Source organism: Enhydra lutris, unplaced genomic scaffold, assembly GCF_002288905.1.
Source record: "Enhydra lutris kenyoni isolate GAN:26980312 unplaced genomic scaffold, ASM228890v2 scaffoldscaffold7, whole genome shotgun sequence".
NCBI classification, from domain to species: Eukaryota; Metazoa; Chordata; class Mammalia; order Carnivora; family Mustelidae; genus Enhydra; species Enhydra lutris.
The window spans coordinates 9,681,455-9,697,200 of NW_019154091.1; the positions used below are offsets into that span (position 1 = coordinate 9,681,455).

General features: G+C 44.5%; 1 protein-coding gene across 1 annotated transcript in view; it reads right to left on the bottom strand.

Moving 5' to 3' along the window:
- LOC111142060 (plexin C1) overlaps window positions 1-15,746 on the bottom strand; it is a 143,467-nt gene that overhangs the window by 51,011 nt on the left and 76,710 nt on the right. The window contains exons 10-17 of the mRNA XM_022495004.1: window positions 14,156-14,295; window positions 11,277-11,456; window positions 8,655-8,742; window positions 5,944-6,147; window positions 5,639-5,824; window positions 3,501-3,603; window positions 477-578; window positions 40-143 (exon numbers count right to left, since the gene is read on the bottom strand). Coding sequence (XP_022350712.1) covers window positions 40-143; window positions 477-578; window positions 3,501-3,603; window positions 5,639-5,824; window positions 5,944-6,147; window positions 8,655-8,742; window positions 11,277-11,456; window positions 14,156-14,295 — 1,107 coding nt within the window. The remainder of the gene's footprint in view (window positions 1-39; window positions 144-476; window positions 579-3,500; window positions 3,604-5,638; window positions 5,825-5,943; window positions 6,148-8,654; window positions 8,743-11,276; window positions 11,457-14,155; window positions 14,296-15,746) is intronic.

Sequence of the window (15,746 nt, forward strand, 5' to 3'; positions counted from 1 at the left end):
AAGACTCAACCTTAAGGAATATGATCAATGCTCTTTTACCTCGGGGAAGAAAGTTCTCAGAGCAAAATGTTTGTAGTCAAGGAAGGGAACGGTTCCAAAACTATCAACCACATCCAATTTATCCATCTGCAGCTCAGCAAAGCCTGCAAAACAGAATCCCAAGAGCAATATTTTAACTCAACAAACAATGGATAAGATCTTCTGCTGTTTTGTCTAACACGGAGGATGACCTTGGTTTTCATTAAAGAAGAAACAATAGATAATTACTTGGTTGGCTGCAGAGCAGAGCTGAAATAAACACAGAGCCAGGCCTAGACCCCACTGCTCAGATGTCTTCTATTATACAAACAGTTCTTGTTACTCTGGCCAGCTCCATTTAACGGGGCGGGGCGTGGTAGTGGTGAGAAGATTGTTTAAAAAAAAGCAAAAAAAAAAAAAAAAGCTCGTTTTTCCGCAAATAAAATTTTGGAGCCTACCATCACGTATCTCTTTCCGGAGCTCACTCTCCAGGAGCTCCAGCTGTTGGCTCTGTTTGCGGCTCAGCTCCTTCGATTTGTGCCTGGTTACCCCCACGGCCGCTGAGGAGACAGAAATCTAGCATCAGATTGACACGTTAACTTCAAAAACAAAAAGGAAAACGAAGCCAACCTTGACGTTTCTTTTACAGAGAGAGAGAGAGACAGAGACAGAGGAAGAGAGAAAAGAACAGCATTTAAGAGGTGGAATTTATAAAGGGAAAAAGTCCCAGTGAGGGGTCACTCTAAAGAGGAAGATGCTGAAACGCAACAGGGAAACAGAAAACCACCCACCTTAAAAGTAAGAACTAAATCAAATAACCTCGCTTGTAACCAAAGATCCCAGCTGGCTGAAAAGTAATGAAATAAGCCACGTTTTCCCTGCAGCCACGGGCTGCTGATATTGTTCCATTCTTTTTTTCAATGTTTCTAAACATCCCTGGAGAAATAAAGGCGAGCCACAATTGCAGAAGGAAATCGCAGATCCATGGCGAGCTCCATAAGCAAACTTGCGTAGATCAAGTCGGCTGACATGGGGAGCAGTCCACAATGAGCTCTGGCATCTGGGACATGGCTTCTTCCCCACTTTGTCTTGCTTCTAACTGTGCTGTTGAGACAGTGCCCTGAACACTCTCGGTTCACATCCCCACTCTGCCAATTACGAGCTGTGTGACCCCGGGGTAAGTTCCTTAGCATCTCTGTGCCTGGCTGCTTTATTGGTCAAAGGGCTCACACCTCACTGTGATGTTGAGACGAATGCAAGAAGTAACTCACAGAAAGCATTCAGAAGTTGTTTTTTAAAAAGAATATTCAACAACGGTCAACTACGTTATTATTCTGGAAAGGTTTCCCTCCTTTAATAGCAACTGCATGATCGAAGGACCTGTAGATATGAAGGATCCTGGAGGAAGCAAAACTCAGTCCGGTTCTTCACTGGACCATTTCACAAAGTCAACAGTCTTCACCGTAACATGCACCGTGCATCTTCAAAAAAGGATGGGGCGCACAGTGATTTCCAAACTTATGTGACCACGGAACCTCTTCCTCCAGGAGCATGACTTGGGGTCAGCGTTCTTCAGGCCACACTTCAGGCTACATGGGCTCAGGACAGGGAAAGGCAGTGAGGCTGCGGCACCCACCCAGCAGTGGGTTTTTGTTGGCTGACAACTGGGGAAGCCACAGTGGGGATGTTCAGAAGGCGGCAGGCCTTGGCCAGGATGCTTTGTGTTTTCACTAACGACGTGACTGATGGGCTAAAATACTTGTACACTTTACACCTGCTCAAGCTGCTGGTCACCCATCATGGCCTAGAATCATGGCAAGAAGGGGATGATTTAAAGGGCTCTGCTACTACCAGTGGAGCCAAAGCTATGGGTCAAAGTGAGCCCACCTCACTGTAAAGAGCACAAACAACATCTACGACACAGTGAGGGGACAGGAGCTCTGAGTCACACACGGCACAGGAAGAGATCAGAGGCTGCTAGGAAGTCACAAAGCGGAGAGGACTTTATGGGGAGACTGCTGTCTACAGCTGCTTGCCACTGGCGGATTCTCAAAATAGAGCTCAGCGTTTAGAATTTATAAGTAATCTTCTTACTTGAAGGCAGTGCCAGCCAGGACTTTATTAAAATATCAAGCCCAATTCTGGATTCCAGCTACAGAACAGGGGTGGACAACGTGAGAAGAAGCCACAAGACAGTACCTGAAACGACCATCCACAAGCCAAAATAGGGCCTCTGCAAATGAATTCATTCCATCGGGCCAGTTAAACACATACAGAAATCTTATCCTCTCTGGACTGATAACCCACTGGGAGAAAGGGCCGGGCCTTCCCTCATGCTCTCTAGCTCCGGAGGCTTGCACTGTTACCAATAACACATGTGTTCGGCAGATGCAAGGTAAGTGGGTGTGGGGATGGATGAATGAAGGAGTGCATGGAAGGAAACAGTAGCAACTATTAACAGAAAGTGCTAGAAAGGCAACACCTGTGTGAAATCAACAGATGGGAAGTGCTCTCTCAGTTGGTGGAGAGGGGTTCTATTTCTGAGATGGACAAGGAGAAACAGACTTTGGATGAAAAGCAGCTCAGAACCAGGTCACACACTAAATTGTTACAGGGGTCTGGTATGCAGGTGAGTCACGTGGCCCAGGTGGAGACAACAGGGAGTGGTGGGGACTGTGGCAAAACCCCAGTGACCACATGCCCTCCCTCACGGTGCCACTGCTATTCAGCTCCCGGAAACTGATGCTATGGGAAAGTGGATATCCAATGAGCCAGATCTTTCAAATTTTCTAGAGATATTTTTAAAAATGTGACTCAACTTAAATTTTCTTTTAGTTGAAGTACAGTGGACACAAATGTTACATTGGTCTCAGGTATACAACATAGGTGACTCACCTAATTTTAAAATGCTAACAGCTACTTCATAGTTAAAAAAATGCTGTGTGGGCCAAACAAAACAGATTGGTGGGCCAGATTCAGCCAGCAAGCAACAACCCTAAGATTGCTGTGCTCGGATGAGCCTTGCGACATTTTAATAGATGGTACAGATCACGCTTCTAAAAGATAGTTCTGCCAGGAAAAGCAGAGCTGGGGTGGGAGCAGGGGGTGGTGTTTGGTGAGGTGAGAAGGCAGGAGGAGATGACCAGATCCTGAAAGTCCAAAATGCCAGTGGAATTCTGAAGGAATAATGTAAATGGGACATCTGTCATCATGATTCACAGAATTGGGGAAGAAAAGTGGACTATGTTTCTCACACACCAAGATGCCACCTTTGTAATCCAGCTTTGTACTGATGAGGCATTCTAAAGAATGCTTAGAAAGCCCTCAACGTGTACCTGTGATTCCTTTCCCAAAGTTGTGATTTGGGTTTTCACCCATTAGTACTTAATTGAGGCAGACAGTCCCTGAAAGCTGAGAGTCTGCGGGTCTGACGAGAGGCCCCAGGGAATCATTTCTCTGACAAAATCGAACAGGGCACTTACCAAAGATGACAATCACTAGCAAGACAGGAAGGACAATCAGAAAATACCAAGTGGTAGGAACTGTTTCCTGCTCAACGTAGAGCTCCAAGTTTCCCAGTTTGACCTAATGGGACAGAATGTCATTAGACTCATTGAGTTCGGCACCATATTTATGGACACACTTTTTCCTCCAGATCGTTTCCCCCAAGATACAAAAAGGTGACAAGCTAGGTGGGATATATGAATTCAAGTCCCACCTCAGATGGGTTGGCTATGTGAACTTGAGCACATCGAGAACATTCACTGTGCCTCAGTTTCCAGATATGTCAGTTGAGGAGCACTGGACAGCACCTGGAGATTTTAGAATTGAGTCCTCTTTGCCCTAGGGGTTTAACACAGCCTTACCTTATCCTTACCTTCCTTACCTCTAAAGTGGGATGTGGATAGTGACTCTTGAAGACTAAATGCATCATTTGAGTGAGTGGGCTCAAGGCAGTCCTGCCCCAAACTCCCTAGTGGCTTCCCAAAGCTCAAAGCCAAGCCCTCACAATGGCTCGCACATTTTTTGTTTTTTGTTTTTGAACTCCCCCCCCCCCACCAAGATGTTATTTATTTATTTGAGAGAGACAGAGATCACAAGCAGGGAGAAGGGGTAGTGGGAGAAGCAGACTCCCCACTGAGCAGGGAGCCCAATGCAGGACTCAACCTGAGGACCCTGGGATCATGACCTGAGCTGAAGGCAGGTGTTTAAACAACTGAGCCACTCAGGTGCCCCGGCCCACACGTTCCTAATGATCTGTTACCTCTCCCTACTCCCTTGGTAACTTCTCCAGCCTCCTTGAATACTCCCCCTTCTCCCTCTGCCCTAGCCACACTGGCCTCCTCGTTACTCCTCAAACGCACCAGACAGGCTCCTGCCTCAAGACCTTTGCAACCTGCAGGTCTAGAACTCTCTACCCTAGAGAGGCCCTGGCTCATTCCCTCTCCTCCTGGAGATCCTTACTCAAATGCCGTCTTCCCAGGGAGACCTTGGCTGCAAGGTCTCTTGTCTGCAGCACCGCCTGCCCCTGCTTCATGCTTCTCCGTGGCGATCACCACCACCTCATACATTTTTCATATACATTCTTTGCTCCACGTCTCCTTAGGTAATCCCCACAAAGGCAGAACTTGGGGGGTCTGTTTTCTTCTCCCCTGTGTTCTCATCACAGAAGAGGCACTCAGAGACCATTTTATGAATAGAGATAGCTAGCGTTGCTCTCCTCAGCCAGTGTGACCTGTGGGGGCGCTTTTGAGTTCAGCTGTCATTACTGCTGATCATATTGATTATTGATTGTCATACTGATTATTGGTTATCCTCTTTACCACACAGATGGACCATGGGAGGCTCAGCTAAGCCAAGTGACTTACCTAAAGCCATGCAACTATTAGCTGGCACAGCTGGGACATGAGCACATATTTTGTGTGGGTGGGTGGGTGGGTGTGGGTGCTGTAGTCTGATGCTCTTTTTTCTTGACCTTTATTCAATATTTATGACTACAGATCATAAAGCATTTTGGGGGGTATAGACTGTGGAGAGCCTCATATGGCATGAACACCATAAAGAAAGACTTCTAATAGGTTTCTGTTCCAAAGGTCTCCCATCTTCATTGTGGGACATAAATTTACCCGTGATGGGCCCCTCAAAACATGTCAGGAGGAGAACTGTGGCAAGCCTGACTCCATGATGGAGGAAGCAGCCCACGGCCTGGAGATCATCTGGTCTCCATCAGAATCGAATGCTACTCTGAGTGTTCTGGGTTTCCGCTAAGACATGTCATCCTTACATTTGGCAAAAGAACGACGGCTTGTTCATCCGTGATCTGGAGATTCCACTTGCAGGTGCTACTGTCTAAATGTATGGCTAGAACAAAAGCTATCAAGGCTCGTTAGCATTATAGACAATGGTGCGTTCAATGCTTTGACATTCAAATAGGCATATGGATGGGTTCCGCCAGTTATTTTGGAAGAATTGTGAGTGTGCCTGCAATAGCAGCTTTGCTTATCTGCTTTTTAAAGCTAAGAGCTAGAGATCTGTGACAGATGCCATTCTGGCTCCCGTGTCGCCAAGCAAGTGTCTCAAATAAGGTATAATCAATAGGTAGGACCGTCAGGTGACTTACACGAACTTTCTTGGATGAGGTGTCGATGCTGTTTGCATTACTGATGCCTTTGATTTTGCAAAGGATGATGGTGAGATCTTGATTTCTCGTAATGTTTTCAAAACTGCAATTTAATTGCTCGTTTTCCCCGTGGAAGAGGGTGATTTCAATGTCTGTCTTGGAGATGTTGAACTCGTCATTTTCTTTCTGTGAAGAACAAAGAGGAGAAGAAGAAATCAGGGCACCCAAGGGAACCCACAGACCCAAGCATACCTTGCCCGTAGAGGTGGGGGGCGCGTCCCACCCAAAGGAAGTGAGAAACATACTTGAATTTTCACTTCCAGCTCTGTGTCCCCCTCGGGTTCGACCCGACACCCCGTGAACCTAGGGTCCTCAAGATACTGCAGGCTTCCGCAGTCCAAGAAGGTGTCCTGGACTCTCAGCTTCACGGTGACGTTCGTACGCGCTTTTGAACTCTTTAAACTGGGGGCTAAAAACCTGCAGGAATTTGTCACACAATATTCAGAGACCTGAGGGAGGAGAAAAGAGCATTTTTAACAGCTTCATTCCTGGGCACCTGGGTGGCTCAGTCGTTAAGCAGCTGCCTTTGCCTCAGGTCATGATCCCAAGGTCCTGGGCTCAAGCCCTGGGCTCCCTGCTTGACGGGAAGCCTGCTTCTCCCTCTCCCACTCCCCCTGCTTGTGTTCTCTCTCTCACGGTCTCTGTCAAATAAATAAATAAAACCTTTAAAAACAAATAAAAACAAACAAAAAAAACAATTCAAAAAGCAACAAAAATCAACTTCGTTCCTGAGCCCCAACCCTGCATAGGAGGAGCAAGATGACCCGGGCAACTGAACTTCTCTGCTTCTAATTTCTCATCTGCAAAATGGGGAAACTGATACTACCCTCCCTTTACAGGGCTGAATGAACCCAAAATCAAATTAAATGTGATGAGGGCTCATTCAACTAAACGGGAGTGAAATTACATGGGATTACATGTGCAGAAATGCTTGAAATCATGCCAGGCACACAGTCAGCACTCCACAGATGCTAGCTGCTGTCCCTGTAAATGCTCTTAGCAATTGCTCCTGGGGGCATACAACGGAGAAAGGGGCGCAGACAGAAGGAGCCGAGACAAAGAGGGATGCTTGGCACCAAAGACTTTACAGGGTCTGTGTGTCCTGTGAGTCCTTGAGGTGGGTTGGGAAATGCAGGCAGGGAGGGGACCGTCCCCCGGGAGGCCGCGGTGACCTGCACACCACTGGCCACATCCCTCCTCGTCCAGGGAATGTCTGTGGCGCTTAGCGGAAATCACTGACCCCAAGTGAGGAAAAGGTTTTGCAGGCCTAACAGGAAATCAGGGAAACAAAAGCAAAAGGGACAATGTGGCCCCATGAAAATGCAATGCATGAAGGCTGGAAAGAATACAGAAAGTGTGGCCTGTTTTACAGGTTTATTCACAAAAAATGTCAATACTGTCATTTTTAGGGGTGCAGAGATATGGACACAGAAAGCCCCTGGAAAAGAGGAGGTTGATGGTCTTGAAGAAGAACAACCGTAAGGGCTCCTGGCTGGCTCAGTCTGCAGGCTGTGTGACTTGACCATGGGGCTGGGAGTTTGAGCCCCATGTTGGGTATGGATGCTTGAAGATAAAATCTCAAAACAAAACAAAACAAAAAACCCAAAAACAAAAAAACAAAAGAGAGCAATAAAACTTGTGAAAAAAATCTCAGGTGGGAGTTTACCTGTTTTTTACTTTCTACTATCGGAGATGAAAAGAGAGGGTGGGAGAGCACCTGTGTGGCTCAGCTGGTCAAGTATCTGACTTGATTTCAGCTTGGGTCATGATCTCGGGGTTGTGGGATTGAGCCCCACACTGGGCTCCACATTTAGAATGGCATCTTCTTTGGACTCTCTCTCTCCCTCTCCCTCTGCCTTGTACCCCCATGTGCTCTCTCAATCTCTCTTTAAAATTAAAAAAAAAAAAAAATCTTAAAAAAAAGAAAGAAAAAGAAAAGAGAGGGTAGGAAGAGGCCATAGGTGGGAAGATCTGACACAAAGGGCTAAGACAGACAACACCTCCTTCCCCCTGAATACCTCTCTAACCCTGGATCTCTCATGTGCATTTCTGGCGATGTGAAGAACCAAAAACTGGTGTGTGTTCACATAGAGAAGACATGGCCTAGAACCAGATGGGAGGTGAGGCCAGGAACTGGCTCTGGCTGCGTCAGGGGGCGGATGTGTGTATGACGAGGCTGTAAGGATTACTCAGGAAGTCCGTCTGTGCCTAGGCCCCAAGCCACATGGGTCCGAAGCACCTGCCCACTCTGGCAGGAAGTGGTCAGGTGGGGCCCGGAGAGGCTGCTTCTCTCACATCTCTTGTTAAGGAAGGAGAGAAAGGAGAAGAGAGAATGGGGAGAGCATTCGAGAAGAGGGTCGGAGTGCCCTCAGAGGCCCAACCTGTATCTGAAATGCATCATTTTGTGGGACGAGGCCCTTCTGTGCCTCCTGTTGGTGCTAACGAGTGGACAAGGGCTGGAAACCAGACCCCCATGTGGGGAAAATGCCAGGTAAGAGGAGGCCAGGTCAGAAGGAAAGGGACCAAATCAGACAATGGCAGGAAAGGGAGGAGTTGATGGCAAGATTTCGGGGACTCGGGCAGGTCACTTGGCCTCAGAACCTCAGCTCTGTCCACACAATGGGAACGCCATCACACGCTCACCCCTCACAGGCATTTTCACACTTATTCCTAAACATTGTCCCATTATAGTGCCTCCCTACAAAGTCCACATGGCGACAATGGCAGACCTTGTCATACCAAGCTCATTCTCTCTCCTCTGTGCCACAATGGGAAATACTGCACCACAAGGACAAGGTCTTATTACTGCCCTTAGAGCCCAGATGCTGTATATCCACCAACAGGTAAAAGCTTATAAAGGCACAGAAATAAAAGATACTCCCCAAGGGACGGTAGTGTGATGAAAACAAAATCATCTTTGAAAATTACTATTATTACAAGGTAGCTGAAGACTTACATTTATGTTTCCTTTTAACTCGTGTGAAATGATTAAGTTGTCAATTACGTCAAAATTTCTGCCCACGATGGTTATATTTTGACCACCACTGCAAAGAAAAAAGCAACAAGAGGAGTTTCATAGTAAACAGGCAGGCATTTTGCATTTATGAACAAAGCTATCACTTTATTCACACTTAATATAAAACTCAGTTACGTTTGAGAGCCAAGTAATACATTTTAATTTCAAATGTGGGACAATTCTATAACTCTTTTAATGATACTGGCCACAAACGTATAGTCTTTAAGATACATAAATATAAAAATTCAGGTCAGATCCGGCGTTAATTCTAGGAAAATGCCCAAATTCTTTTACAGAATTTGGAGCCTTGCTGTGTCACGTTGCCACATATAATAAGATCATTGGCTATACCCTGAAAAGGTTTCACTAAACAGAATTTTGTTTGATTGCTGTTTAATCTATATTAAGATACTTCAATCTAACAATTTTCAAAATCAAACTCCCAACCTACCAATTATACTTTATTTAGGGAGATAGGGAACATTTTGGACAAGGTAAAATTATAAATGACATTAAAACTATAAATTCCCATTTGGTAGGCCATATAAATAACAGCTCCATTCTCTCCAAAACCAAGCCAAATGATTTCACATATTCTCAGCACATAATCGCACAGAAGCCAAGTGGTCATTAGATGTGAAATAAACAGCTGTCCCCAGCTCTGGCTGCCCTCATCTACCCCGCCCCCCCATTCATGTAGGTCATTCCAGGGGACAGGAGCCTGGGAATGTCAGCTCTGTGCATCAGCCGGGCCCAGGGTGACAAGACCTCGAGGTGAGCATGAGGAGGCCAATCTGTGTAGGGCAGAAGGAAGACATGAGGCCCTGACTCAGTCACAAGGGGGAAAGGCTGAATTGGCCTCGTGCCAGCCTGTCGATGTTCCTAGAAATTGGGGCTGAGCTGCCTAAGAGCCACATCCTGGCCCGGGCCAAACTCAGGGTCCTGGGCTCAGATTAGCACAGGTGACTGGACACTAAGAAGCTAATCAAATCACTATGCTGTGCACCTGAAACTCTTGTAATATCATATGTCGATGATACTTCAATTAAAAAGATAATAAAGAAGCCTCTTATTTGATGGCAAAGCAGAATGCTGGTGGTTTGGCCCACAGCAGCCTGGGCCAGAATGCCTGGGAGGCCAGGCAAGTCGTTGTAATGCTCTATGCCTCCGTTTCCTCTTCTGCTAAAAGGGCTATTCCCTTTGTGACAATAAACTGAGTTAATAGATGAAACACACACTGCATGTGGGAAGGGCCATGTCACTGTTTATGTTTATTAGTAGGAAGGATTTAGACCCCAGCGGAGGTGGTTCAATGCCAGAGGCTTGGTTTGGAGAATTCACTTTTTCTCATACCACTGTTCGAGGCAGAACGGTGGAAGTCCCAAGCCCCCATCCCTTGTATTTGGAGACAGGGTCTTTAAAAATTAAATGAGGTCATTGGGGTGGGCCCTAATCCAGTAATATGACTGGAGTCCTTATAAAAAGAGGAGGGTAGGACACAGACAGTCATAGAGGGAAGACCATATGAAGACAAAGGGAAGAGACCATTTACCTACAAGCCAGGAAAAGAAACCAACCCTGACATCCACCTCTGACCTAATCTTAAATAGGAACACTGGACTAGAGGTGTTTTTCTCCTGTTTCTTTTTTTCTTTTTTCTTTTAAAAACAAAGGTTCATCTACATTTTCATCTAGACAGTACTTTGAAAATCAGCTTCATGCTGTGTTAGGTGAAATCTCTTACTATGGAAATATCTTTAGGGTTATATTTCAAAATCTGAATGTGAATTTAAATTCAACTAGACAATTTTTTTTTAATATATTGGAAGAGTTTATTTTGGAATGTCAATCTCTCTCTTAGGGAGGATCTTTGAAATGCAGATACTGCTTTTCATTTAGATAGCTCCCAATATTTCCTCGAATTATTCAAAACAGCTTACTCGAAAGGTTATAAAATGAAAGATGTAAGAGAGAAGCTTTGGGTCACGGGCAGGAGTGAGATGTCATGTATTTGTATCAGAAATGCAGGCTAAGTGTAGGTACTGCAATGGAACGAACATTTTAAAAGGTGAAAGACATACAATCTGAAGAGAAACCACAGTATGAACATACAACTTAGCTGTGAGCTTCCTGGCAGCCACAGCTCAGAGGAAAGCAGGACACGCTCACAGTTTTGAAGGGGACAAATTCCGGTCAGGTGTGTGTGTGTTCTAGGAATAAATCCTAAGGGGAATTCTGTGAGAGGAGTTTACATAGGACTACTATTTCTATCTTTATTTGAGTGAAATCCGTGATCTTTATTCATATGACCCCTTTCTTTCTTTTCTTTTCTTTTCTTTTTCTTTCTTTCTTTTTTTTTTTTTTTTTTTTTTTTTTTTTTTTTTTTTTTGAGAGAGAGGGAGAAAGAGAGAGTGGGGCAAGGGGGAGGGGGACAGAAGGAGAGAGAGAATCTCCAGCAGGCTCCATGCCCAGCACGGAGCCCGAGGAGAGGCTCGCTCTCACAACCCTGAGATCATGACCCCTTTACACACAATGACAGAAAAATATGAATCTAGAAAGCACCTGATCCAGGTGGTGGCAGGGTATATGAGGGAACAATGTGGCAGAGCGATGTACGACAAGGGTCCCACAGATGTACAGTTCCCGCCATCGAACTGGATACACACGTCCTTCATTTCTTTCCGGCTTGATGGTAGAGAGAATTTCATATGGGTGTCGTTTAGCACGTGGCTAACCTGGATCCTAGAAAAGCGCAGAAAAACAACTCTTAAAGGACTCAGACGCTTAGCACAGTTGACTCCTGAACATGACCGTGTATGACTTTTATTTGAACTGCAACAACCCACCCACTATCGCAGCAGTTGGAGGCAACTGCTGGTTCATCAGGGGCCGCTGACCACTGTGGGTGTCACCTGGGGCAGGGTTCCTCTTTCTTCTGTGCATGTTTATGTTTTTATTTGCATTTCCCATGGAAGTGGGGCAAGGAGATGTAACCATTTCCCTTAAGAACTCCTAACAGAAAGTGGAACATGGACGTGGTCCTAGGTTATGTTAAGGAATTCTGGTTAATTTTGCTGAGCATGAGAATGGCACTCTCCTTATCTGTGGGAGACATATACTGAGCTATGTGTGAGGGAGAGGATATGGGGTCTGTGACATGCTTCTAAAAACCCCAGCCACCATCCTTCCTTCCCCTCCAAAAATGAAATGAGACAGGCAAAATGTTGCTAAGTTTTGAAGCTGGAGGATGGGTACAGAGAAGTTCAATGTACTCTTCTCTCTTGGGTATGACTGGAAATTTCCATAATGGAAAGCTTAAAAAAAAGAGAAGTTCCAGTAGAGCAGGTTAGAACCCCATCCTAGGCAGAGATAGACGATTCTGCCATTCAGAGAGCAGAGAGCCCATGACCAGAGCCCATCCCAAGAGCCCCAGGGTCTCAGGGTTCAATCAGCATCAGAGCCAAGCTGCCTCCCAAGGAGCTGCAGACAAGAAATTGTTTGGAAGTATCCTGGGTGCTTCTGACATCCAATGGGGCCTGTCCTCCACACCCTTCAGGGGTAAAAGCAAAGCCTTCTAGTATATTCCCTCTGCAACCTGCACTTCCTCTGTACATCATGTCTACAATGACCCTGTAAAGAAAAAGTCATTAAGACTGGGTTGTGCTGAATAACGCTCGGTGTAATTAGGCTACATGTGACTTTATTGACACTAGAGCATATGTGCACGATTATTAGCGCTTACACACATATCCTGTAGGTAGTAATAACAGATCCTAACAATAAGGCAAATTCAAAAAGCACCTGAGTCAGTGTGCATTCACCCTACCTCGGATTTACATTCTAAGCTTTATATTCAGAGCAGAGCTCTAGGAAATTCATCGTCAAATGGCTGATCATTAAAATCCAGACTTGTTTACAAATTTTGGAAGGAGACAGGCGGACATGTGGGTCATTCTGCTATTATTCTTGTATTTTTTTCCCTTCAGAATAATTAGGCATTTGAAAAATACCATAGTAAAAGAGTTCGGGATTATGGCATGAACTCCCATATAGGATTAACTGGGTATTATGTTTACTCCTCGTGAACTTGGGTTCACCACTCTGATGTGGTTACTGAAATGCTACACGCAGAAAGGCCTCAGAGTCATTTAATCTAATAACTGCAGTATCTCAAGACACATTCGGAATTGAAATGAGAGCATAAAGAGTCAAAAATAGGGTAATGCTCTGAACACCGACTTATTTTCCAGTGGCGATGATTGCCTTTCGGTGAACACACAGGTGTCTAACTTCACAGATTTTGCTACACAAAATGAAAGATTTTTGCAATAAGGTATTTAGCCAGGATCAACGGCACAAAAATGCCTATGCCGCATAGATATAGCCGTTAATGTGTGCTTGATAATTCTGGTAAACAGCAGAGCCTCCCACAAACAGCTTTCTCCATCAAGATGACAGACATCCCAGATTTACTGCGGGGAGGGGGAAGAGGATGGCAGTGATATGCAGCAAATGAATTAAAACAGAAAATTCAGAAAATTCAGTAAATAAGTATGGCAGATTAAAATGCCATACAAATCTGTTGTAGTAGTTAAAAACCAAAACATCATGCTTCAACACGTTGGCTCCTATGCATTTCCACGATGCGAACGAGCTCGGTGTTATACTTCATAGAGATTGTGGATGTCTTTTACTTCAAATTAACTCAAAGTTATAAAAGCTAACAAGCAGAAAACTCAAATTATCTATTGAATTATTATTATGATTTCTCTTGGGGGTAACATTTGCACAAGAATGTTGGGGAGACACTGAAAAATTCTTTTGTCTCTCAAAGTTTCACTGAAAGGATGAGTTAGGGGAAAAGAAATCCCAGAAATAATGGTGTTCAAACGGTACACTGACCAGATATCTGTGTTGGGGAGTTTGGTCTTTTTTTCTTTAACTACTAACATATGTTCCATTTCGTTCATGTAGCCTGACACCAATCCAATGAAGAGAAGGCTATAACGAATAAAACAGATCAGGAAGCTTCTTTTTTCAACTTTGGGTGATACATTGGAAGAGCTGTTCTATTTTACCATCAAATTCCTAAGAATGCAACTAATTTCCTAAGGGGATCATTTTCAAGATCATGTTTGTTATCCAAAATACTTGATTTTATTAATGGATATGGATTAAGACCTCAAATAGGCAAGGCCCTAAAATTAGTGGGTTCTGAGGTTTTGGGGGGTAAGAGGGAACAGATTCTCTCACAATTAACTTCAAATGTGGTGTTTAAATTATTCTCCTTGAAATTATGTCTTATCAAATATGCAGACCAACGGCCAATTTTGGCACATGGCAATACTCTGAGAAGATCGTAATCACAATGATATGCCTCTGGCATAAGGTTGAGCTTTTTACTATATTATCAAGGATAAATGACTATTATGTCAACTCACACATCCTTCTCGCAAGTACTGGTTCCTTTCAGGATCATAGTAATTTTGGATGCCTGGGTAAAGTTTGCCCCCGTGACGATCACGTTGCTTTTCCCTAAAGTCGATATCTTCCGTGGCTCAATGGACTTAATGTAAAAGACCTGTTGGAAATAAAGATTCACACACAAGATCAAAGCTAAGAAATGGCATTGTTCCAAAAAATCTGTTTATGTGCTGCCGTTCAAAGAAATCACTGGGAAATTACGACATTTTGCAAACACAAGCAGACAGTGTTTAATGAAATCAATGAATTCAAGGAAGAGTGCTGAAGATTCATGTCTCTCAACATGCGACAGCATGAGGTCAAACCAATTAGTCTTCGTCTCACAAGACAGTTGAAAATACAGTTGAAGAGTCTGACATTCTGTTTGAAGGGTGAGATCTCATCAGAGTCTTGCAAATGCTCAGTGCCTTACGGCTCCCCATCCAACAATATGAAAGGGAAGACATGGCGTCCGCTGAAGCTAGGCCAAGAAGCATTATCATTAAGCTGGAATAAATGTCATTCTGGATAAATTTAATTCCCTAGAAAGCAGTGCCTATTTTTTGTTTGTCTCAGTTGGGCTATTTGAAAATCAACCCAATCCGCCACCTAATATCCAATAGTCAGAAGCCAAACTGGTGTGGTCAATTGTGTCTTCTCCATTGTACCCATTCATGTACGTATAGACACCTTACTTCTCTGTTTGCAATGTCTAATCAAAATTTCCTCAAAAATCTGACTCTTGGTTTTGGGTCAGGTCACGGTCTCGGGGTCATGGGATGGAGCCCCGTGTCAAACTCTGCACTCAGCGTAGAGTCTGCTTGGGATTCTTTCTCTCCCTCTCCCCCCACTCATGCTCTCTTTCTCTCTCTCTCAAATAAATGAATGAATGAATGAATAAATAAATAAATAAATAAAATCTAAAAAAAACGGAAGGGTTCCACACAGGTAAGGAAAAAAAATGACAAATTCTCCTTAAAAGAAAAAGGCCTTCATTTGATGGCAGAATCACTTTCCCTTTCAAAGATGAGACAATTCTGATTTCTTTCACTTTTCTCCTCAGATGCTACCATCTATCGTTTTGATCATTTTGTCATTCTTTCGTATAGACCATTTCCCGCATGTCTGTGTTCTTCTATGACAGGGTGATCAGAACAGGACAGAAAATTCTGATTCTGGCCGATATAAAGTACAGCAGATCTCTAGCATGACAGCATTTCATACTCGCATAGTTGATGTTTGAAAACAACCTCCAGGGCTAGAGACACAGAGTCATGTGAAATTTGGCTAAGCCATCAATGCCAGTGTATCCATGTGGAGGACCCAATCCAGGAAGAGGCCACCAATGGCACTGGGAGAGCATCAGTCACGCCCAACACCTGTCTACCACCTGCTTCCTGAAGCAGCCTCCTGTTCCCCACTCCTTTATAGGTGTGATGCTTGTCACAGTGGACTTGTGGGGCTGTTCTTGCAGAGCCTCCTGCTGAGAGGAAGGTGTGATTCTGCTCCTCGGCAAACACAGGTGCTATATGTCAGAGCGGTCACCAACACTCATTAGCACTATGGATT